The 25,422-nt window shown below is 38.1% G+C and overlaps 1 protein-coding gene across 1 annotated transcript; it reads left to right on the top strand.

Annotated features, from left to right (window-relative positions):
• Window positions 1-690: 690 nt before the first annotated feature.
• LOC134740589 (E3 ubiquitin-protein ligase Su(dx)) lies at window positions 691-24,840 on the top strand. The gene is made up of 15 exons (XM_063673116.1): window positions 691-829; window positions 956-1,046; window positions 3,036-3,163; window positions 3,644-3,931; window positions 4,191-4,447; window positions 7,414-7,604; window positions 8,246-8,414; window positions 9,383-9,503; window positions 14,371-14,642; window positions 16,958-17,251; window positions 17,792-18,292; window positions 18,697-18,792; window positions 19,760-19,912; window positions 21,495-21,626; window positions 23,179-24,840. The coding sequence occupies exons 3-15, from the start codon at window positions 3,094-3,096 to the stop codon at window positions 23,314-23,316; spliced, it is 2,682 nt and encodes an 893-aa protein (XP_063529186.1). The 5' UTR covers window positions 691-829; window positions 956-1,046; window positions 3,036-3,093; the 3' UTR covers window positions 23,317-24,840.
• The last annotated feature ends 582 nt before the right edge of the window (window positions 24,841-25,422 follow it).

The raw sequence follows: 25,422 nt of genomic DNA, 5'->3' as shown, positions 1-25,422 counted from the left end.
CTATACATATATTATTTAAAAAAAATACTCTTTGTGCATGCCTTGAATACAGACAGAGCATATATATAATAGTTTGTCAAGTGACTGTCTCATTTCGGGCGTAGACGGAGAGTCATACTGTCTTTGTCTTGCACTGGTGCTGGTGCCCAGAAGAAGGGGATGAGTGTAGTTTTTTTGTTTCCATGTACTGACAAGATTTGCTTGACCAACTATAGTTACTAAATGAGGGCTAACGCGTATGAATTCGCCGCTAGGGGCGCTAGTGTAGACTAATGTCACTTGTCACTTCAATGACTGACAGCTGTTCTTTAGTCTTTTGGACCACCATCAACAGAGGCGCCAACTGGTGAGCAAAAAAACGATAGCCCTCATTCCGATCATATAGCTGGTCAAGCAAATCTTGTCAGTAGAAAAAGGCGGCAAATTTTAAAAATGTAGGCGCGAAGGGATATCGTCCCATAGAAATTTTGAATTTCGCGCCTTTTTCTACTGACAAGATTTGCTTGACCAACTATAGTTAACTTTGATATCTTGTTTATTTTTAGGGTTATGTTACACTACATGATAAACACCTGTATTTTGTCTCATATGGCACAAAATATTAGAGTATGATGCACAGCCTGTTGTCTATGATTTGTCCATAGAAACGAAGAACAGGAGGATTGTATTGGCAGGCATTTTGCTGATGTTTATCCACTTTATCCACTCCACACTTCTTTTTGTCTATTATCTGTGCACTAGCGAATCCCTCAACTTGACTTGATTGACTGACTAGTTTTCTTCAGATCATTATTATTTACTTAGTTTTCGTAAATAGTTATTTAACCAAGTAAGTTAATTGTGCTTTTTGAGATGTGTTTTTCGGTATACGTGGCTTTATTATCTTTATAACTGATTTAATTAGTGCGTTTTAATGAATCAGTATAATGTCGATTTCTTGTCTATTTCCTTGCAGTGCGACTTTCAGTGCGATAAGGAAAGGAACAATGATAATAAGTAAGCTAATCTAAAGAAATCTGGAAATCAAACCAACAATCGCAACTAAGGTAATTGACTTAAATTATTTGTTTATCTTCTTGACGTGATTCCATTGTGACAAATTTACTGTCAGGTGCATATCCAATGCAACTCAACTTGTAAAGTAATTACAGGTGACGGATGTTACTGTCACTGCATCAACTGCCTAGGCTTTCCTCATGTTTTTGTATTTCTCTCGGAGATACGATAAGATGTGATTCTAATTATTTAATCTAGAGTATTCTTCTAATGAACCTTACATGGAAAACCACGCACTGTTTAAGGTAAATTGAATCACATTTAACAATGCTATAAAGCTATCATCTAAATAACAAGTGTTACAAAACATTTTTTGATACACTTATTGCTGACTGTATTGTTCTCCTCTGCATGTCTACCAAATACTTCTCAAGGTCTTGTTATGAGCCTAAATTCATTGTTTGTGATTTTCCATCAAGGAGTTCCTTTGGCTAAGTTCCGAATGCATTATCAGATCGGCTTCATGTTAGCATTTTGTCGGAATTACACCAAATTTCATCTGAATCAGACACCAGGTAGTAGTTCATATTGAAGGTACAAAGTATGAACTGTGTATTAAACAGAGTGAAGCTAAGTAAAAGTGTGTAAAAACTAAAATTAATCTTTATAATTATGAGCCAGTTAATGGCAGCCGGTGTCTCTTGACACAGGTATTTTTTACTTAAAAAGAGGCACCAACCTGATTCCTGTAAAATAACTTGTGCTACTGAATAAATCATTTTTAATTTAATTTAAAGTTAAAAATAAAAGACAGTATAAAAATTATAAAAAAAAAAAATTACAGGGATTTGTCATTTGCTATTGTTTGATTCTTAAATAAAACTTAAAACCATATTGCAAAAAACAAAAAGCATATTGATATAGGTATTATTTACAAAGAATTCATATCATATTTGGTACATACAGGGAATTCCATGTCTGTCTGTACAATCTGTTAAATTTCCTGTCTAAAGTTGTTATCCAATATGGGAATGTAGTTTAAAATACCTATTTATCCACAACTATCCAAAACAAATTATTTACATTTTATACATTTATTTATTTTAAAATTTAATTCAGGCACTTGTTGCCTTACATATCAGCCTATAACCTTGTAGACATACATATAAATTATATTACAAATTTTATGCTTACCTTGGTTCATAATATTTTATATTATTTTATAGAAATATAAGATACTAGTTACAGGGTTCTGATTGACTCTCTTTGGGTACAGAACTTTTAAAAGGATACTATTATTGAGATTCCTGATGACTGAATTTCAAAATTTGCCAGCATAAATTGAACTCTGTCAAACTGCCAAAAAGTCAAAAGTTAAATGGGGCCTATGTACTATGTGTAGGATGCGGGTCGTCAGGAGGATAGAGAGATAGTAACATAATATATTCAGTGTTGTGTATTTTGTTGTATCTATGACTTGCATTTAGAGTATGATTCATATTTTTGCACAGTTGTGTAATGCCACAATAAAATAAATTTGAAACAACAGAATTGTATGTAGGTGACAACTTAGAATTTCTATTTCTAGTTTAATTTAGTACTTATGTAAGTTATATGGTTTCCATACTCTATTTAAGGAAACTGTAGGTCTATAAGTCTGATTACCCTATACTGTAACAATTTATTAATGCAAGAGATTGTTTGTTTCTAAATAAAGAAAAAAAAAATTGCCTATTGATGATTATGAATATCACAAGTGTTGTAGCTTGTTATTATTAAGTCAAGCAAAATCAGGAATACACAATAGATACATTCTAGAGAAACGAATTATTCTCTTATGATTAACACAGATCACAATAATGTTTCTACTCTGAGCTATTCATGTTAGTAAAACAATAACAAACAAACAGTGTTTACTAAACAAGGAGACAGTAGAATGTCTGTTTTCTAACATGCTAAGTATGCATATTGAGTCTTTATTATAGTTATCACAGGAATAAAGTACGGTATAATTTTATGTTATGTCTTAATTTGTGCAGGTGGCCTATGGAATTCAATGATGTAGTGCAATGAATATGAACTGACCAACAAATCAAAATGTCTGAAGGCACAACACCACTTACTATTCCCACTTCTTTAACAACATATCACCAACTGAGTCTAACAGGTATTGATAACATGATTATTTATTGTTTTGTACAGTCGAGTTCATAAATATGTATACATTTTTTCACCTTATTGCAATGGATTAAGGTGAAGAAATGTACACATATTTATAAACTCGACTGTACTATAACTTGGCAATACATATGCTTGTTTCTTTATCTACCTACCTCTTTCTCTTCCATTGTGGTAGTGTAGCATGTTCAAGGGGCACCACAACAGTGGTGTGTAAATTCTGGTCCTCAAAAATTGTTATTCTTATTTACAGATTTTTAATATGTATAAAATGCATTGTTAAACAGTTATACATTTGCATCATGAAATGTATACATTTCCAAAACAGCTTACAGTACACCACCACAGTTGTGGTTTACAGTATCACCATTCATTGGGAATTACTTTCTTTCCACACTACTGTATTGTATTGCACATAAAAATTACTAATATGTAAAAAAGATGCTTATAATTTTCATGTCAATTTCAGTTGAAACTGCAACCATAAGAAGTTCTGGACTCTTTAAACCAAATCCTTACTTGCAAGTTATTGTAGATGACAAAATTTCAAGGAGAACTGAGGTCATTAAGAATACTTTGCATCCAAAATGGAAAGAGGAATTCACAGTGCTTGTGACTGCACAGTCACAACTGCTATTTCGGCTGGCTGATCACCATAGCTTTAGAAAAGACAATATTATTGGAGAGAAAAGAATAAGTCTGCTTAAAGTTCTTCTTTCCTTCAATGGAAAATTAGAAAATGTAGAGCTGTCAATGGGTAAGAAAATTTCATCTAATTTTGTCATCCGGTCTGGTGGGGCAACTGCACCTAATTAGTAATATTATATTAGTAGAGGGGAAGACTTAGACACTTCCATTGTGAGTGGCTTTCTTTTCCTGACTGGCGAAAGTGTGTTATGGGGACAACCCTTACTCTCTCCTTGTATTTATAGAGTAGCTGCCCCTGGCCTACTTGACCTTATGTTTTGTTAATGCAACATATTAAATATGAACTATGCTTTTGTTATTGTTTTTAGATTTGATGAAAACTGTATCGTCACAGGAGAACACTGCAAATAGTAATTCTGAAATAAAAGCGGCAGATTTAGTAATACATTTGGATGGTTTAAAAATTGATAGTTCTGTCCTAAGCCAATGTCAAGAGGTGCTAGGTGAAACAAACAGTGGCAATGCACGTAGTCCGCTTAATGATGGAGTGCGAGGCAGAATCAGAGCGCGCAACAACCCCAACTCAGAGTCTGCGAGAATTGGTCCACGAAACCACACCTTAAGGGTGAGTCCTTATTTTAATCCATCATTTTAATTAAGATGATCTTCTCAGTTGAAAACTGAAACTCATTAGATAATGTGTTACTATAGTCAGAAGCCTTATAACTATCTCACAGCTGATATAGTAGCTTAGTATTATGTAGGTGGGGATTTGTTTGTATTAAGTGGGTGGGCTTTTGGCTGTTATGAGACAATTTATGTTTTTTTTCTGTGGGAAAATATTCTTAATTAACCCTATTTGTTTTATATTAGACCTATCCAACGGCACCCCACACCATAGGGTAGAGTTGAAGCGACTTTACGTGTAGGGGAGGTATTATAAAAAAAATGTTTTTTTTTTACGATCTATCAACTTGATTTCGCAACAAATCGAAATCGAAGTCGAAAGGCGTGTATTTTTTACATGTTCATGCGAACAGCCGACGTTCTTTCCACCGCGATGCAACCGGCTGACAAAGTATTAAATGGGAGGCGATGAAAAAAAAAATTACGTGTTTCGGTGGCTGCCATTCCTCAACCCACCAACTGAGCGGCAGCTGACGTCCACGAGGGTTCATCATACATAGCCGTTAAGGACTATACGAGTTATCGCCTGGGAGGCGATTGGTCATGGAAATCTGTTCCTGGCTAACGGTCTATAACTTGAATGTTTCTAAAAACGTTTTTGAATAAATTGAATACTTTTGGAAAAAAACCGTTTCTAAAGGCCGAAATAATGTTATGCTATATGCTTTTTATCACATAAGTGAATGTTGTTAATACACACGTTAACACTCTTCGATAAAAAAACAATTTAGTTCTTAAATCTCACTTTTTTAATATTTTATTAGCAATCGTTTTTGGAAATGAGTAAATACAGGTATTTATCGGGCGCTTTGAGTAAATACCTAGTATTTTATTGACTCATCCCTACCCATCTCTAGTTGTGACACACGAGCCGAATGGCAGATGCAGATAGACACACGAGTGATTCTATAAGTAAGGGTTCCGTTTTTTCCTTTTGAAGTACAAAACGCTAAAATGGTGACTTGTTGTTATTTAATGCAACCAGCGCGTTTCATAATAAGTAACCTTTTGCGTTAGTCAACCTTGAAAACGTGAAGGTCAATAGCGTTCAATAAATAATGTTAAATGTGACGCACAAGTAACAACCTAATTAGCTACATAAACTTTCCTTCACGGCCTTTGTTATTGTATTCTGAGCTTTATTTTTATCATTACCGTAGTTTGGTTTTGCAATGGGAAGATAAGATACGAGATTTGATACCCACCTATAATAATGACGGGATTTAGTAAGTCACTTGTGATTGTGACGACTGTAAAGGGGCATTTCATGATATGCCTAGGAAAGTAGGAATATCTCGATATGCCCGATTTTACGATCTGCCGCCGACATTGGATCATAGACGTTTCTATAGAACGTGTAGAAGGTGCATAACAACCTTGAGTCCTCTTTTGATTATTTTCTACAATTTCTTGTCGGACTATAAGTAACAACAATTTTATTAATGACATAAATTATTTATCCTGTATAATAATTTTATATTAAAAATAATAATTAAGAACAATGTAATCTAATATGTAAATTATGTACCTGCCTAAATGTATGACGTGTAAAGACATTGTATTTTTTTACCAATAAACAATCTGAATCGGCATATAGTCCCATAGTACCTATACCTACTTAAGCAAAATGGCACTGTTGTTCTGGGTACTAGATGATAAGATACACATTAAATAGATAGATAATATCTATATGATATAGATAAACACTCAAATACATAATAGAAAACAACCATAACTGATTAGCGTAATTAACTCAAGCTGCCTACAGGCAGGGTCACTGGTTAAGTAGTACATGTGGGTTAGGGAATGCAATAACCGGTCAAATTCCATAACCGGTTTCGGTTACGGTTATGACCGACAAATAACCGGTTTCGGTTATAACCGGTTATTTTTCATTACTGAATGAAACGGGTGAATATCACTAAATAACGATATAAACTAGGTATCGGGCATAGCAAATGAAACAAAAACTTAATTTTGACTTGGTTTATCAATTTTAAAGAGATTTATGAATATTATTTAAAATTTAACAATCAACATTAGTAAAGTAACCATATAAATTATATGGTTACTTTACTAATCATATAATATAAATTATAATATAATATATTATTAACAGTTCAAATCTACATGTTTCACTTTCATATTACATAATTAATACAATGTAAAATAGTTTTTGTATTTGGTTAGCATTACATTATAAGTTGAATTTAAGCATATACACATGATTATCATAAGTATCATGACATGATGTAAAATAATAAGTTTTGTTAAATAGGTACACACTGTACACAGATAGATTAAATTATAAATGACTAAAAATAGTAAATAAAACACTTTCTTACCTTAGAACATTTGTAATGGCAAATTATAGTTTAATATTCATTCACTCAACCAATACCAACAGTTCAACACCTATACTATAATAATAACTTTTAAAAAATTCACTACGAATAGTACGAATGCGTTAACATGTGCTATTTCCCGATAAACAGATTGGTGACTGACGTTCTAACTTAGCCGCTCAGGTAGATCCATTAGCTTAAACCACCCTTCCTTATCACAGTGCCAAAGAGACATAAGATTCTTAAACAATAAGACGGTAATTTAGTTTTGACTTGAAATATATTTGAAGTTATTTAATAATCATTGCGTATTTGTTTATTACAATTAACAAATTCAGGATTTATATGTCAATGTCAATTGGTATTTGTTGTATGTTGTAGCAAACTATAGGCAAAAAATGCAAAAATGTCATACGAGAAATAACCGATAATAACCGAAACCGGTTATTTTAAACTCTCAATAACCGATTATGAAAAATGGCCAAATAACCGGTTATAACCGATTATTTCGGTTACGGTTATAACCGGTTTGCATTCCCTAATGTGGGTATTGTTATAGCCACCACCCGGGCCGCCTCCTATGAGCAACGGTGCATTGCACCCGGCGGCGGCGGCGGCGGCGGACGGCGCGGGGCCCTCGCACGCCGAGCCGCCCGCCGCCGACACTCCGCCTACACCCGCGCCCGCCGCCGCGCCCGAGGAGCCGCTGCCCGGCGGCTGGGAGATGCGATACGACGTCTACGGTCGAAGGTGGGTCCTCTGCCTCCTATGAGGAACGGTGCATTGCACCCGGCGGCGGACGGCGCGGGGCCGTCGCACGCCGAGCCGCCTGATGTTTGTTATTTACAGTACAGAATTACTAAAAATGTTTACGACCTCAAATCTAGGAATAAGTTTATTTTCGATATAAAGTTGTAATTAATGTGTATTTGGGACGTTAGCGTCAGCAGCAGAAATAGCCAACCGGGTGAGGTATTAAAATGCGCTGAACACAACTTTAACAAAGTTGTATTCTGAGAGAATAAGAGCGGTGCGTACACTTCTGCTACTGACTGTTCCTTATTAAACTTGATCCAAATAAGAAAGTGTCAAGTGGTGTAACCCGTGTAACAGCCATGAACCAAAACACGTGGCATCTCATTGTTTCTAGCGCTTTACCTGTGTGGTGAATGCTAGAAAATTGTTAGAATAGTATTGGACCGCGGACTCGACACCACCAGGCAGCGGGGCGTTGCGAGTGGCGTCTAAATGAAGCCAGCGGTGGCGCGCTCATACAGCCCCGCTCGCCGTCCCGCTGGAGTTGAGTTCGTGGCCTTATTGCTAGGCCACGCAACTGCGCAACAAGAGGAATCTCAGTCGCTGTCGCTGACTAATGTATTGGTGTGATACAGATACTACGTGGACCACAACACGCGGTCGACGTCGTGGGAGCGGCCGCAGCCGCTGCCGCCGGGCTGGGAGGTGCGTCGTGATGCGCGCGGCCGCGTGTACTACGTCGACCACAACACGCGCACCACCACCTGGCAGCGCCCCGACACCGAGCGGCTCGCGCGCTTCCAGGTAACATGAGACGCCAAACGCCATTCTCGACGCCGCCGCTGCAGCGTGTGTGCGAGACTGCGCTACGCACGTGCATAGCTATGTCCCACTTGCACACCGGAGCGCCATGCGGATCCGCATCCAATGTGGAGATCGCTCGACTGTCTAATGTTTATGATACTTTATTCAGATAGGATAGGGGATGTTGACTTATAGTGAAGTTTATGGTTGATCGGGAAACCGATCTGTATCTCGGTTTCAGTTAGGGCAAAAAATATTTTTCTCAAAAATGGACGGCAAAGTCGACGTTGCCGGTTAAAAAGTAGGTCGCGAAGTGCGTAGTTTATGGTCAGTCAAAAAATTAAAATGTTAAAAACAAGTACATTATTGTCGAGGCTCGGAAGTAGCTACTTGCTGGCTGAGGATTCGTTTTAAACGGACGACCTTGGGAGTCCGTTTAATTGAATCCGAAGCCAGCAAGTAGCCTTCCAGCCGAGTCATATGTAGTGCTTTTCTCAAAAATAGCGCAATAAATGCAAATATAATAGAAATATTTTACAGAAGCAACATTGTTATGTATATATTTTCACAGAAAAAAGTAAAAAAATTTGCTTTGCCGCCGTTTTATTTTTTTAATTAAAAATGGAAGTGTATTTTTCTGCTGAAAATACGCCAACCTATTTGAGACACCTAAATAGTCGCGGTACCAACATTATAATAATAAGTACTGATCATCTGTTTGGCTGTTTAATGGACCTATGCCTTCATTTGATATGGCCACTTCAACTTTTAAAAAGTTTGAAACTCGACAAATAATGGAATTTGTATGCAACATTGCAGTCCCGAAATCGAGACTGCAATGTTTTTAACTTTTTAATTTTTTGACTGACCAAACTACGCACTTCGCGACCTACTTTTTAACCGGCAACGTCGACTTTGCCGTCCATTTTGGAGAAAAATGAATAATAGTCGCATTGTTATCGTTGCAGCACTGGCGCGGCGAGCGCCGCCACGTGGTGGCGCAGGGCAACCAGCGGTTCCTGTACCCGCACCCGCAGCCGCCGCATCCTCCGCACCAGCAACAGGACGAAACCCACGAGCCGCAAGCCGGTACGTCAATATTCTTCGCATTTTTTGTTGACCCGGCTCCGCATTACACACCGACGGCAATATCACAAACGCTGATTTCGTACCCATCTAACATGGACACTTGCTGCGCGCAGCGGTGGCTTAGCCATTAAGCTCCCATGTCACCACCCTTTGTCCAAATCATGCTGTTAAAATACTTGCTTACTTTGTACATAGCCCGACATGTAAGCAACTATTTTAACAGCATGATTTGGACAAACGGTGGTGACATGGGATCTAAATGGCCAAGTTAAGTAGTTAGGTCCAGAACAGTGCCACATCAAACACTCGGTTGTTTAGCAGCAGCGGCATGCATTATCATTTAAATTAGCGTCATTAACCCTGTGTGAAAAAGTCTTAGCAACCAGGTTATTGATACATTTCAAGAATTACAAAAACGTATTTTATGAACGTTTATAGTTATAGTACATCACACGACACTTATAATTCGCGTTATCGAATTATCTTATCTACTATCTAAAGTACCTACTATTTTGGCCTGTGTGAAATCGATTTGCATATTCATTACGTACTAATACGTACATTTTTGAGGATTTTATTTGTAATATAATACCCAAATGATTACCACCACGCGTGACTTTACTTATGGCCATCAAGTATAGGTTCTATTGATTTGTTTAAAAATAATTAAATTCTTTATCGATATATGCATCGGACGTGCTTTTGATAAAAATCTATTTTATATTTGTGTGTATTATGAGTGTTTGTTGTTCCACAATCTCAATCAAAGGAATTGAAAAGAGACTTCCGCTAATATTATTAGTTACAACTGTTACAAGTTATTATGCAATCGGCCCCAGGTTGCATTTATAAACTATAATTTTCTATGCTCATGTAGAATATATAACCGCCAACATACAAATCCACGCGTACGAAGTCGCGGGCAACAGCTAGTTATTATATAAATATTCTATGCTGAATGAATGAACTGTTGCCTGCGGTATATCCGGAGCGATACAACCTTCAAGAAAAGAGCTTACTCCCATCTTAAAGGCCGGCATGAACGCACAACGCACTTACAACCCTCTGGTGTTGCGGGTGTCCATGGGCGGCGGTAATCGCTTACCATCAGGTGATCCGTCTGCTCGTTTGCCCCCTATATCATAAATAAAAAAGATAAGTAGGTACATTTGACACTGACTTGTATGTTATAGATTTTATTAAGTAACTATTATACAGAACAGAAGTCATTTTGGAAAAACCCATTAAGCTTGAAGTAATTTAATAATTTAAAAGTGCCTACGGAAAACAAAACATACTGCCAGCTTTCCTACGTGTTTTCCAATTTTAGAAATATGCCCAAAATTATCCTTAACACATTCACTGCCCCCAACGTACATGTGCGTTCACCGTCATACAAGTTTGTTCCTAGGCCACGCCCCTTGGCAGTGAATGCGTTAACCTAGTGGCATTGCGTCGTTCGCCGAATTCAAAATTCGGTTGCAATCTCATTATATCTTCTCTTATGCTATCCATGCACGGTAAAAAATCGTATATTTTTAAATATTTTATAAATGGCTACAGTTATGACTACGGTTATTAAGAAACAATAATAGTACGTTTAATATTCTTTCAAACGACACCTCACACAAACCTATCAGTCCCAGAGGACTCAACATGTGGACAAATATCAATAATGGTCTGCCGCCATCTTTCCCCCCTTTTTGCAAAGGGGCTAATCACGCGACACGTGTGACGTCACGCGCAAGTAAACTCAGTCAATGACCTTAGTTAATCTTATGGTTTATGTGCATTGAATTCATTATTTCACTGTGAAATGGTGTATAGTGCCGTAATGTTCAAGTACGACTATAAAAAATCCAGACAAATCGTTTGTTTCCATTCCAACGAATCCCAAAAAAAGAAAAATGTGTTTAAAACTAGCGCGAAGAGACCCAAAGAGAATTTTAGCGCATATAAATGTTTTTATGTGTGAAGACCACTTCGATGTTAGTTACCAGTTAAAAAATTATACGCAACGTCTTAAAAAAATTATTAAGTTAACGCAAAAATCACAAAATGATTTTTATATAAAGAACTCATCCAACAAATCAAAAGCGACATGGAACATTATTAACGGACCCAAATCAACCCACCCAAAAGAAGGTATTCGGCAGATAAAAGTTGGAGATGAACCAGTAACAAAGCCCTTAGATATTGCGCAAACACTTAACAACTATTTTATTGAAAGTGTTCATTCAGACATTAATTGTAATCAAACCAATAATAACAATGATAAAAATCGACAACGCAATCTAATTAAAAACACGCCTTACTCTATTTTTGTAAGACCGACGAATTCAAATGAAATGCTTGTGATCATAAACTCTTTAAAAATTACAAACAGTACGGGATACGATGACATATCAACCAAAATCATTAAAAAATCAAGTAGTATTATCATTAAGCCTCTTAGTTATATTGTAAATCTCTGCATAGAGACCGGTGTTTTTCCTGATGTCTTAAAAATAGCTATCGTGAAACCAATTTTTAAGAAAGGAGACAAAGAAAACCCGAAAAACTACCGCCCAATTGCATTGCTCTCCAATTTCTCAAAAATTATTGAAAAGGTAATATATCTCTCTATCAATCGGCTCTATCAATATTTTGAAACAAAAAACCTACTTGCAAATGAACAAAAAGGTTTCCGAAAGAAATAAACATGGCTATCTATGACATGCTAAAACCAGTTATGTTAAATGTAGATAAAAGGATTCCCGTCAGTGCTCTCTATATGGACATGTCAAAGGCTTTCGACTTCGTTGATCACAATATCTTACTAGGAAAACTATTTCAATATGGAGTACGCGGAAATTTGCATGACCTGATAAAATCCTATCTAGACAGTCGTAAACAAATAACGCAAATCAGTCAATTATGCATTAAGTCTAAAACCGAAGTGACATATTCGTCAGATATCAGAGAAATAAAGTATGGGGTACCACAAGGAAGCATTCTGGGGCCTCTACTATTTTTAATATATATTAACGACCTACCTAGAGCTATCGAATTCCCTATGGTCCTCTTTGCGGACGATAGTACAATAATTTTCTCAGCAGAAAACACAAATATAGATATAAGCACTTATCAATCAGACATAAATCGGACCTTAGATACGGTAATTGCATGGCTTGATGACAATAATTTAAAACAAACCTTGACAAAACTAAAATAATGAACTTTAAACAACGGACTAACATAATAAATAATTTGACTGTAGCTTATAATGACCATATAATAGAGGAAACAAATGCGACAAACTTTTTAGGATTAAGAGTAGATAATAAGCTGACATGGGAAAATCAAGTAGACATAATTTGTAATAAACTTAATAAATATTCTTTTGCTTTGTATAACTTACACAAGTTGGTAAATCAATCAGCGGTTCTCACATCATATCATGCCTATGTAACCTCAACATTACGTTACGGAATTATGTTTTGGGGCAATTGTTCTGATCGTGAGATGATTTTCAAAAGTCAGAAAAAATGTATTCGTGCCGTATGTGGTATCCCGCCAACTGACTCTTGTAAAGAACATTTTATTAGACTACGTGTACTGACTTTTCCATGTTTATATATCTATGAAATTGCATGTTATGTTAAGCAAAATAAAAATCAATTCCAAAGCTTTAATAGTGTACGTCAACAAGGGAAGATTAGCAATACTATCTCATTTAACACGGCCTTGTTATCTAAAAGTGTTTTTGGAATGGCTTCAAGAATTTTTAATATTTTACCAAATAGCATTTTAAATACAGACAACATAAGACTCTTTAAGAAACGTCTGTTTGCATTCTTATCAAACAAAGCGTATTACTCCATTGACGAATATAAAAGAGACAATAATTTAATTTAATGTAATGTTTAGAGTAAGATTTATGCATGCAGTTTATTATTAAACTTACCAACACAAACAAATTTGTATACCTAATGCTGGTAAGACATAGTGATTCTAAGTAATTATTTTAACACCTATGTACCTATGTTTAACAAATAAAAACATTGATTAATTGATTGATGTAAGTAATATTTAACTTTAAATAAATATGGTAATTAAAGCAGCGGATTTTGTTATTTAACTAAACAAGATCTAGTTATTTAATGTATTACTACATAACCTCATAACATAGCTCTTTCAGCATTAGTAGGTAGTTAGTAGCATACTTTTTCTTTCAAACTAAAGTGCAGTATGGAGATAATACTATTCTCGTCATCGTATTCTATATATATATATATATATATATATATATATATATATATATATCGTCATCGTATTCGTATCATCGAAATCGAAATGTTCGTAAATAAACAATTTCTACGTATACTTACATACACAGCTGTTTTTACATTTCTAAATTCCGCAGCATAGTAATCCGGATTATCTTTAAAGAAAAGTGCAACCATTAATGCGTCTATGTCTGGTAGGTTGCCACTATCAGCTCTCACATATTTCGGCTCCATTTTGAGATTCTTATTAATATTGTGCTACTAGATATACGGATAAATCGGAATATATCAGAAAACTGGGGAACAATAACTAAAATTAACTAAATACAAATAAAACAGTTAAAACACTCAAGGCAATCAAGAATGTTTACCCGCGTGTGACGTCATCCGAGCGTTGACCAATCACAGAGCGTTCACGTCCGTGATGAAATTTCAAAAAATATTAAATTTTCTTTCGTTTATTTTCCAAAAAATTAACATAATTTACATTCAAATATAGTGAAATATACTTTATTAGTTTATTATCTTTCAGGATGACAGCAATTCGTTATAAATTTTTAATGTTGTCAAATACCCTATTTTGGTAATTTAATCTGAAGGTCGAGCCAGCCTCCCGGGCCCCCCGCCGGAGAGCCTGGCGGCGGCGGCGCGCTCGGTGGCGGCGGTGGTGGGACCAGCGGCGGCGGCGGCGGGACCGGCGGTGGCGGCGGCGGGACCGGCGACGGCGGGTCCTGGCCCGGCGGCCCAGCCCGCCGACGACGCGCTCGGCGCGCTGCCCGCCGGCTGGGAGCGCCGAGTGCAGCCCGACGGCCGCGTCTACTACGTCAACCACAAAAACCGCACCACGCAGTGGGAGGACCCCAGGACGCAGGTAACACCCCGAGATCAATTATTCTGACCAGAGTTGTTGCACACTCATAAGAGTGTTTTGTACCAATTTGTGTTTGCAAAGCGTTCATTAACAACTTCATTTTGTTAAAAAATATCCGTAATCTTAAATAGTCGTGATTATGCTGAACTACCATTATTTATTTGGTTTTCGATGGATGAAAGTCGGAAATGTACTGTACTGTACTAATAAAGAAAATGAAGCGACGAAATGAAAGAAAATGTTTCGACCAAAGCTGTGCAAGGATGCGTAGCGAGAGCGAGAGATGTGTTTATTATGAACCAATAGAACTACATTTACCAGTCCTCGCTCAGCGCAGCTCTAGTCTGAGTCTAGTGGAAACAGCTCAGCGGGGCGAGGTTTTTGTACATACAAAACAAGTGAAGGATGTGTTGCGAGGTACGGACGCGAGCATTAAATGTGACTTTCGGATTGCGACCGCAGCTGCTCTACTGCCGCAGTATTGTAGCGTGACGTTACTGCCGGATGTAACATGCCCGGATGTTTGACATTTGCGGCAGTAATGTCGCGTTGCAATATTGCGGCAGTAGTGCAGCTGCGGTCGAAATCCGAACGTCACCTTAATAAGCTCCGCTCCCGCCTCATCGCACCCCGCTCGCTTATATTTGAAAAGAGCCCGCTATACAGCCTCGCTACGCATCCTTGCACCGTTCAGCTAACTCGCATAGCTTTGGTGGAAACGCAACCTTAAAGGGAATAAAAGCTTCGTGGCCTTATTGGGTACGAGATTGAAATGCTTGATTATATCAGTATTGTATACAATACTTTTTCTACGAGTCAACAAAAATAATACTTTAAACTAGTAGAATCATATAGATAAACAAACCAAAAGTATACAGCTAAGATACGCGAGCAGCCGCGATACCTTCATACTCGTACGCGCCCCGGCCGCCGGGGTCCGGCGGGTTGGTCAATCACCTTCTCGTAACTCATAAGGCCCTGGTACTTGCTCCTTGCTAAATTCAATTTTAAGACAGTTTTTACTCGATCTTGGCCACCGTAGCCTACGGAGACTAACAAGCAACGCTAAGCGATTTTCGTAGTCTATGGATGATGCTTTATTAAGGGTGTCACGTGCGCGTTTCTGACTTACTAAGCAATTGTTTCTACTAGATAGATAGATAGATAGAGAACTTAATTGCAAAACATCGTGACAAAAAAAATGTACTCATAATAAAACTAAAACTAAAACTTAGGTCTAAGAACTATACTATAGTACATTATTGTCGAGGCTCGGAAGTAGCTACTTGCTGGCTGAGGATTTGTTTTAAACGGACGACCTTGGGAGTCCGTTTAATTGAATCCGAAGCCAGCAATTAGCCTTCCAGCCGAGTCATATATAGTGCTTTTCTCAAAAATGGCGCAATAAACGCAAATATAATAGAAATATTTTACAGAAGTAACATTGTTGTGTATATATTTTCACACAAAAAAGTAAAAAGATTTGCTTTGCCGCCGTTTTATTTTTTTAATTAAAAATGGAAGTGTATTTTTTTGCTGAAAATACGCCAACCTATTTGAGACACCTAAATAGTCGCGGTACCAACATTATAATAATAAGTACTGATCATCTGTTTGGCTGTTTAATGGACCTATGCCTTCATTTGATATGGCCACTTCAACTTTTAAAAAGTTTGAAACTCGACAAATAATGGAATTTGTATGCAACATTGCAGTCCCGAAATCGAGACTGCAATGTTTTTAACTTTTTAATTTTTTGACTGACCATAAACTACGCACTTCGCGACCTACTTTTTAACCGGCAACGTCGACTTTGCCGTCCATTTTTGAGAAAAATTAATTACTAACTACTAAATTTTTTTTTGTCGACTGTGTAGTCGCAAAAAGGCGCCGACTCAGCATGTGCTGCAGCATTGCTGCCGCAGCGCTGGTATTCTGCCGAGACCTAGCAGTGCGCGCGCGTACTATACAACCTAAGATAAATAAATAAATTGAGCTATCGTTTTGTTTCGTCCTCTTGACCGCGGCGAGCTGTGATTGGTCAATTTTATTATATTTGACTAAACCATTTCGAAATGAATATTATGGTTGAGTTGGGAGCCCTTACGTGAAAAGTACCCAATGGGGTTGGCCGGTCGAAGTATTTAGCAGATGGCGCCAGCATAGCTTGCCCTGTCAATCCCTAGAATAATTAATTTTTTTTAATGAAATTGTATGCTCTGATTGAGACGAGTCGACTATATGTATAGTAGGTATAATCGTAGGCGCACACGTCCGTGTCCGTGTCCGTAACGTAAGCTTATGTGTATGTGCAGGGTCAGGAGGTGAGCGCGCTGGAGGAGGCGCTGCCGGGCGGCTGGGAGATCCGCTTCACGGAGGAGGGCACGCGGTACTTCGTGGACCACAACACGCGCACCACCACGTTCCAGGACCCGCGGCCGGGCGCGCCCAAGGGTCCGCAGGGCGCCTACGGCGTGCCGCGCGCCTACGAGCGCTCCTTCCGCTGGAAGCTCAGCCAGTTCCGCTACCTCTGCCAGAGCAACGCGCTGCCCAGCCACATCAAGATCACGCTCTCGAGGCAGACGCTCTTCGAGGATTCCTATCACCAGGTACCAGTACCAGTACCAGTACCAGGTGACACGAGCGCGGAGCGTTCCCACTTCCCACCGATTAATTGGTTTGGGTATTGGTTTTTCATATATATTCCATAGTGGCTAATTGTTTTGACAGTTCGAAAAAAGAAACTAATTTGACTAGTCAGTCAACTACCCTATTACGAGTATATTTATGCTATACCGTGTAACTCTTTTCACGAGAGTAATGTACAGCTGGGTGCACACTTAAATCTGGTCTGGGATACTTTACGTCTACAAGGCAATATTATTTTAGAAAAAAAAAAGAAGGATCTCAGTATTAATGCTTTTCAGTATAAGTATAGTATAAATGACGACATGCCTTGTGGGTTGTGGGGGGACGCTTCTGTAAAAAATAAAAATTGTGCTATACAAGCCAATCGGACGTATGCGGCTATGCGCCTTCATGGTCAACATCTCACTTAGCATGGAAGGGTCAAGCAAATAAACCATTATTGAGGGGCTCCCGATCTTTGCTACAATACTTTGTTATAACGTTAAATATGTATATTTTAGATAATGAGGCTCCCCGCGTACGAGCTCCGCCGACGGCTGTACATAATATTCCGCGGCGAGGAGGGGCTCGACTACGGCGGCGTCAGTCGGGAGTGGTTCTTCCTGCTCTCGCACGAGGTGCTCAACCCCATGTACTGCCTGTTCGAGTACGCCAACAAGAACAACTACAGCCTGCAGATAAACCCCGCCAGCTACGTCAACCCCGACCACCTTCTCTACTTCAAATTCATAGGAAGATTTATCGCCATGGCCCTGTACCACGGCAGATTTATTTATTCCGGTTTCACGATGCCTTTCTACAAGAGAATGTTAAATAAGAAACTGACGATGAAAGACATCGAATCTATCGATCCGGAGTTCTACAATTCGCTGGTGTGGATTAGGGATAACAACATTGACGAATGTGGCCTTGAAATGTGGTTCAGCGTGGATTTCGAAGTGTTGGGCCAGGTGATACATCACGAACTCAAGCCCAGCGGAGACAAAGAACGCGTATCTGAAGTGAGTTGATTATTATTTCTATAGCCTGTTATATTGCCGAAGCGCATACAAGTTTTATAAGGATTTATTCAGCCTTGATTATATTACAAATGTAGGCGATCTAGGATACTGTTCGTTTACTATTTGGGCATGTATAATATTTGCTACCATCTATACATCTTATAAAACAAAGTCCCCCGCCGCGTCTGTCTGTATGTTCGCGATCAACTCCAAAACTACTGAACGGATGTTCAGTTGGTTTTCGTTTTTACCTACCAATAGAGTGATTCTTAGGAAGTTTTAGGAGTATAATTTGTTAAAGGTAACCCGTGCGGTCGCTAGTTTAAAATAAATGTCACCTTTTCAGAGTAGAACACTTGTCTGCATGTTGATGATGACCGGACTATGTAATTTTTAATTTACAGTCAAATAAAGAGCAGTACCTGCAACTGGTGACGCAGTGGCGCATGACGCGGGGCATCGAAGAACAGACGACTGCATTCCTTGACGGATTTAACGAGGTATTTTTGTTTGCAAGCCGTTTTTGAATGTATCAGCTATAATACAAACTTTCTTATTAATTATAAAACGGTGCCCTCATAGGGGAGCGTCGGATATATCATACCAGTTTTTACGGGTTAATCCCACTGGTTACAACCAAGTTGTTACCAGTGGTAACTACTGGGAATTTGTTTCCAACCTTTTACAACTGGACAAAAAAAATCCCAGTAGTTACCACCAAACCAAGTTGGTGTTGGTTGGTGGTTCTCTTTTTTGTCCAGGTGTTTGTTCCAGTTCAGTTTGTCATCCGGGATTATGCCTAGGTATTTTACATCTTTTGAAACCTTCCACACAACACGTATAATTTGTTAAGCACTGGCTCTAAATTTAGCATAAAACACCAAAAAAATCTACACATGGAATTTAAAAATTATTATAACAAGTGTCATTTGTGCCAAATAGGGTTGACATTTCGTATGTACCCAGTTTTCGTTTGTGCGTGAAGAGAATTGTGACGGTCTTTTTTGAGTTTACCGACAGGTCATTCTCCTTTCACCATTTCTCAACTATTTTCAGTGCTGTCTGTTTGAGATCGCACAGTGTGCTTATTACTAGGCCGCTGACTAATATGACTAAGTCATCTGCGTTCTCTATTGTATTTGTATAGTCATAAAGTGTTTGTTGTTTAGTTTTGTTGCCCCCTACATGTAAAATTTTTCGCTATAGTGTGGGGTTGGATAGGTCTTTCGAAACGAATGGGGGTCTTTAGCAACCATTGTTTGGTAGTCAATATTTTCGGAAACAATCGCTGCGCAAGAAAAATATATGTAGACGAGAAAATTAGGCTTTTGAGCTCGCTTGCTCGTTTGCCGATCATGAGCCGAGTTTCTGTTGTCCCGAGTGCTAGAAACACGGCCTGATTATGTCGTAGCTATCGTACTTTACTTTATGATGTTATAAATCCGCGTTTGGTCGTATCACTATCAGGTGGTGCCGCTGGAGTGGCTGAAGTACTTCGACGAGCGCGAGCTGGAGCTGATGCTGTGCGGCATGCAGGAGGTGGACGTGGACGACTGGCAGCGCAACACCATCTACCGCCATTACACGCGCACCAGCAAGCAGGTCGCCTGGTTCTGGCAGGTAACCAGTAACCACTACCGTTTCCGATTTATACCTATAACAATAGTCTGCAGACATTTTGACAGCACACGCAGTGCAGGTGTTATTTTAAACGTCAACCTTCTATGAAATTATGCCGTATAAATAAATAACCAATGATATTAATAACTCCAAATAGGTTACATATCGCTGCCCCAATATTACAGGGTTCTATGTTTCACTTTTATCGAACTGAAATTTAAACTTTATCATAGTGACATTAAGTCGAATTTCAACTATCTTGAAAATGTAACATAGAAACCTGTAATATTGGGGCAGCGATATAGACGTTCCAAAATGGAAGCGCTTACCTTGTACAAATTGCCTTTAGTCGCGCCTAGGCAAGCGAGAAATGTGCACATGGTAACGAGCTCCCGCACACCGAGAGAGGCAAGCTTATGTTTAACTACGAGTATGACAAAGATGAATGATTTGCGAAAATTAATCAACAAAAACAGATTCATGCGTAGGTAATGAAATAAATATGGAAGTATTTTTTGTGCTCCTTATAACCTATTAGTATAACCTATAATAATGATAATAGTTATAATGATATCATTGTTGCGCGCAAATGAAATCGTTTCGTGCCAAAAAATTTGTTGTATTTAGAGTTCTACCAAGTTGTAGGTAAACTACCAGAAGTTATAGCAATTATAATCAACCGGGTCCACAGAGCGAGCATACGCGCGAGGCAATTTCCTCGCGCACAAAACGGCCAGTGTAGACGTGCCTCGGCCGAGGCAGCGCGCGCGAGGCACGTCTAAAAATGTCGATACAACGCGCGCCTCGGCCGAGGCACGTCTACACTGGCCGTTTTGTGCGCGAGGAAATTGCCCCGCGCGTATGCTCGCTCTGTGTGGACCCGGCTATTAACTATGGACCATCAAAGGCATGCATACTTCAAATTAAAGATATTTGAGTAGAACCAAATTACTGTTACGATAAATAAGTACTATTGTATGCCTACCTACATCATCTCTGAGACATTATAATTATAATTCTTAGCTGCCTTCTAGAAAACCACCGTGCAACTAATTTATTAAAAACCTAAGTTAACTGGCAGATATAAATTAACTGCTGTGAAATCTAATGTCGTAAATCGGTATCGGAAAACATGAGCGCCATCTTTGAGAGTCCCAAATATAAATCCAAATCTGTGGTCAAAAAAATCAACAAATAAATATAAACGAATGCCATCTGGTTCTTCATTACCATAACAACTGTGTATGTTCAAGCGAAATAAATAAATTGAAATTATGTAGGGTCCATATTTTTTTATTAGGTTTATTAAGTTTTTTTTAAAATAATGATTGCAATTAATACTAAAGCCTGACCAGGAATGGCAGGAATATATGATCACGCGCCATGTTGCGGAATTTTACTGGAACTAATATTTTCATACTATACTGAACTGTAACCCTATACATGAAAATAACAGCGCCCTCTTGACAATGATCATATATTCCTGGTCAAGCTTTACATTATTATGAATAAGATACTTAGTCGTAGCGTTCCGTTATTGTTGAAAATAAGTTAGTAAGTTAATCCCGTACCACTATTTCAGTTTGTTCGTCAAATGGATAACGAGAAGCGTGCTCGACTACTGCAGTTCGTGACGGGCACGTGCCGAGTGCCGGTGGGGGGGTTCGCCGAGCTCATGGGCTCCAACGGACCGCAACGGTTTTGTATAGAAAAGGTTACTATCAAACGTTCTAAACTAACTCTGTATGCCATTTGCAATGACAAAGTGTGCTAATGTCATCATTACTGTCAAATTTCTAATATAAATAATGACACTCGTTACTTTGTTATATGCGAGTCCGTGCATAGTTAACTTAGACGGCCTCTATTAGAAGTGTAAAGACTAAGATAAATAATGACACCCCCTCACATTGTTATATGCGAGTCCGTGCATAGTTAACTTAGACGGCCTCTATTAGAAGTGTAAAGACTAAGATAAATAATGACACCCCCTCACTTTGTTATATGCGAGTCCGTGCATAGTTAGCTTAGACGGCCTCTATTAGAAATGTTAATTGTAAGATAAATTCGTGCTTCGAATCTTCGAATGGCGCATGATTTTTTCTTACAATTTTCTTACATCTTCTGTCATGTTACATCGTGTGTCATCATCATAATAAGGTTTTGGGATTATACTGAGCAACTTTTACTACACATATACTTTTACTACTTATACAACCCCGAAATCGCGAAAAAATTTTTGGCTGGTCCATTTTCTATGGGAGGGTAAATTGTTTTTTTTTTTTTTTTCGCGATTTCGTTTTTTTTTTATACTACGTCGGTGGCAAACAAGCATACGGCCCGCCTGATGTTAAGCAGTCTCCATAGCCTATGTACGCCTGCAACTCCAGAGGATTTACATGCGCGTTGCCGACCCTAACACTGCTCTCCCTCGAGCTCTGGCAACCGTACTCACCGGCAGGAGCACAACACTATTAGTAGGGTCTAGTGTTATTTGGCTGCGGTTTTCTGTAAGGTGGAGGTACCTCCTCAGTTGGGCTCTGCTCTAGATCTGAAATGACATCCGCTGTCCTGTGCCCTACCACACAAAGCGAGATGTCATTCACAGTGCCCATACCTCTCTTTTGGACGTAGTTTAAGGACATACCCGGGTCCTTTTGGACTTAGTTTAAGGACATACCCGGGTCGTGATTGGTCCCATAGTAAAAGTTGCTCAGTATCTATAATCCCAAAACCTGCCTAGCATCGGGAATGCACTTCTTTTTTAGCCACCCTGTATATCAATCTTATTCGTGATGAATGAGTTTATAGTCTATCCCCCTTATTCATAAAATTTTACGGGCCTGAATTAGTTAAATTATGTTTTATCCCTTTCTTACAAATGCATAAGTCAAAATGACAGATAAAGACAAACGATTCATAGCTAATTCAGGCCAGTAACGCGTTTATGAATAACGCGATATGCATTTAGAGCACTACTTATTCCAAAAACAATGGGGTTGGCTGGTCGAAGCTTTTAGGTTTCCCTTTAAATACTCCCAATCATCTACCAATAGTGTTAAATTCTTGTTTCTTTTTTTAACTATACGACCCGGATGAACCCATAGAAAAAACTAGAAACAGGGGAAACCTATGCTGACGCCATCTATAAAAACCTTTGACAGTTGCCGACCCCATTGTAAGTTCATTTTGAACGTGAATATTAACGTCAACTCCTCATTCCACAACATTCACTAATTATTAATTTACGTGCAAATTGTTGACAGGTTGGGAAAGATACTTGGTTACCTAGATCCCACACGTGCTTCAACAGACTGGATTTGCCGCCTTACAAGAGTTACGAACAATTATGCGAAAAGCTGAACTATGCCATTGAAGAAACCGAGGGCTTCGGGCAAGAATAAAACACTTTATTACTGTGATCGGCATTGCCGTGGTAGGGGTTATTTATCCCTATATTTACTATTAGTGAAATAAAATAATGTACAATACGAGGGTTGCTACTTATGTATTCGGAATGGACCACTTACTGGAACAATATTAAATATATATATACAACATATAAAAATGGAACTCTTTGGAAGTAGAATACATTTTGTTTCATATGTCTATCATTAGGCTAGATGACAAATTTTCATTAATGGTATCAATCGATCAGGTCTGTTTTTAGGATCACGTGTCTATATGGGACCCATTGCATTAAAGCAATACAAAAGTCAGAAATGATGGTCGTACTTCACTCGCGAAACGCTTCTAACAAAACGATAAGTGAACGTGACGTCAAGGTCACTGAGAGCCCATCTTGAATGTATGGAAAATAAGTAAATTTGCGATTTTGTCGGTGTAATATTGCGTTTATGTATATAGTTGCCATACAATCTTTTTTCTGATATAATGTAAGGAATCGAATGGTGCCCTTACTTTTTCCCTTTTTGGAAGTTAAAAAACCTTCAATTTTAGGTCCTGTATTTTTGTATTATTTCCATATATAATTTTAATATCCACATTATTGTGATAAATTGCTCATTTGCTATCTATTTTACTAGATTTTGTTATAAAATTCAACATGTGTCATCATCCCTATTGGTTTTATTGGTTAGAAATTACTTGTTTCATCTTCAAAGTGGTTTTACTTGTGAAATTTTTTGTGCGATGATTTTTTACGATTTTCGGCATTAGTTAACCAAAAAAAATGCAATGATCGACTTTTTCCGACTTTTAGGGGAGGAAGTTCCATCGAAGATCAATGTGTATCAATGATTTAGTGTGTAATTGTGGTCGTAGTATGGATGATTTAATAAAAACGCTCCAAATAGGCTGATATCCCACAAAATATAGATTCTGTGCGCGAACTCATAATGCAAGATCGTCATTGTACATATCGCGATATAGAGGCGTCTCTGGGCAATAGTATGACGAGCATTTGTAAGCTATTACATAAACATTTGGCTGTTAAAAAAAGAAAACATTGCGTACAAGCCGTTTTTGCGTACATAATGCACGTTTTGTATACCAAAATTAGAATGGAAAAAATGCTATGTAAAGTGGTTTCAACGTATAAAAAAGTACATCGTTCATCTTGGCGAACAAATATAAAAACAATAAAAGCATATATAACTACAAATTTTTGTTATTTTCTTGCTTTTCCGGATACATAAGTACACGGCATAAGTAGCAACCCTCGTATTACCACAATAATATTATTGCACCACCTCAACGGGAGGAATTTTATTGTTCACCAATGGAATTGGTGCTTAATTTCGTAAAAAGACCAACCAAATACTTGTATGAATATTTTGTTCTATATTAATTACTTAACCATTATGTAGATATCGTTAATGTATTATGTCGGTTATATAAGAATATTTTGTTTGAATTATACCTAGCAAAAGTCGTCTATAAAGTTAATTAAATAATTTTTAAACCACTTTGATTTTTTACTTGTAGGTGTGTGAGTGAACTATTTCATTTCATACCAGCACCACACTTCGCTGTATTTGGCAAATATTCGTGTTGCATCCCTTTGGTTTTGTATGTCAAAGGAAAGAGATGCAGCATCATAGTGGATTACAATAGCGAGAAGCAAGTCTGAAAGAGCACGAGGGACAAAAGGACTCACTATTTGGATTTTTTGGGTGTAAAACGTAGGATTTGCGTTAAGGCTCAGGGCCCCTCCCCCATTTCATCTCTATATTATTGTACCTCTATGGAAAACGCCGACCACCATTTTATCAATCAATCCAATCAAAAATATTAATTTGTATAAATAAGGTACAAAACAGGTTTTTTCTCGTGAGTGACGTCACTGTAGCCGAAACAATTGCTAAATTTGTAAAGCTCGCTTCAGACTACGCGGCGCGAAACCGCAAACGCGAGTGTGGAGTCGATTTCGCTGATTAGCGAACTTCACGCATGAGTGTGGAGGGCCCTTAACAATGGCGAAAAGTTTGCACTGCTCATTAGAAGTTTCTTTTTGGCGTTAAGCCGTTAACATTTATCTTTTAAATAAC

Source organism: Cydia strobilella, chromosome 4, assembly GCF_947568885.1.
Source record: "Cydia strobilella chromosome 4, ilCydStro3.1, whole genome shotgun sequence".
Classification (NCBI taxonomy): Eukaryota; Metazoa; Arthropoda; class Insecta; order Lepidoptera; family Tortricidae; genus Cydia; species Cydia strobilella.
Note: the sequence above shows the minus strand (reverse complement) of the source record. Positions and strands in the feature narration are given on the sequence as shown.

Coding starts and splice junctions, on each gene's coding strand:
- LOC134740589 (XM_063673116.1), top strand. CDS start 3,094: ATGTCTGAAGGCACAACACCACTTACTATTCCCACTTCTTTAACAACA. Junction 3,932..4,190: donor AAATGTAGAGCTGTCAATGG/GTAAGAAAATTT, acceptor TATTGTTTTTAG/ATTTGATGAAAACTGTATCG. Junction 21,627..23,178: donor AACGGTTTTGTATAGAAAAG/GTTACTATCAAA, acceptor AATTGTTGACAG/GTTGGGAAAGATACTTGGTT.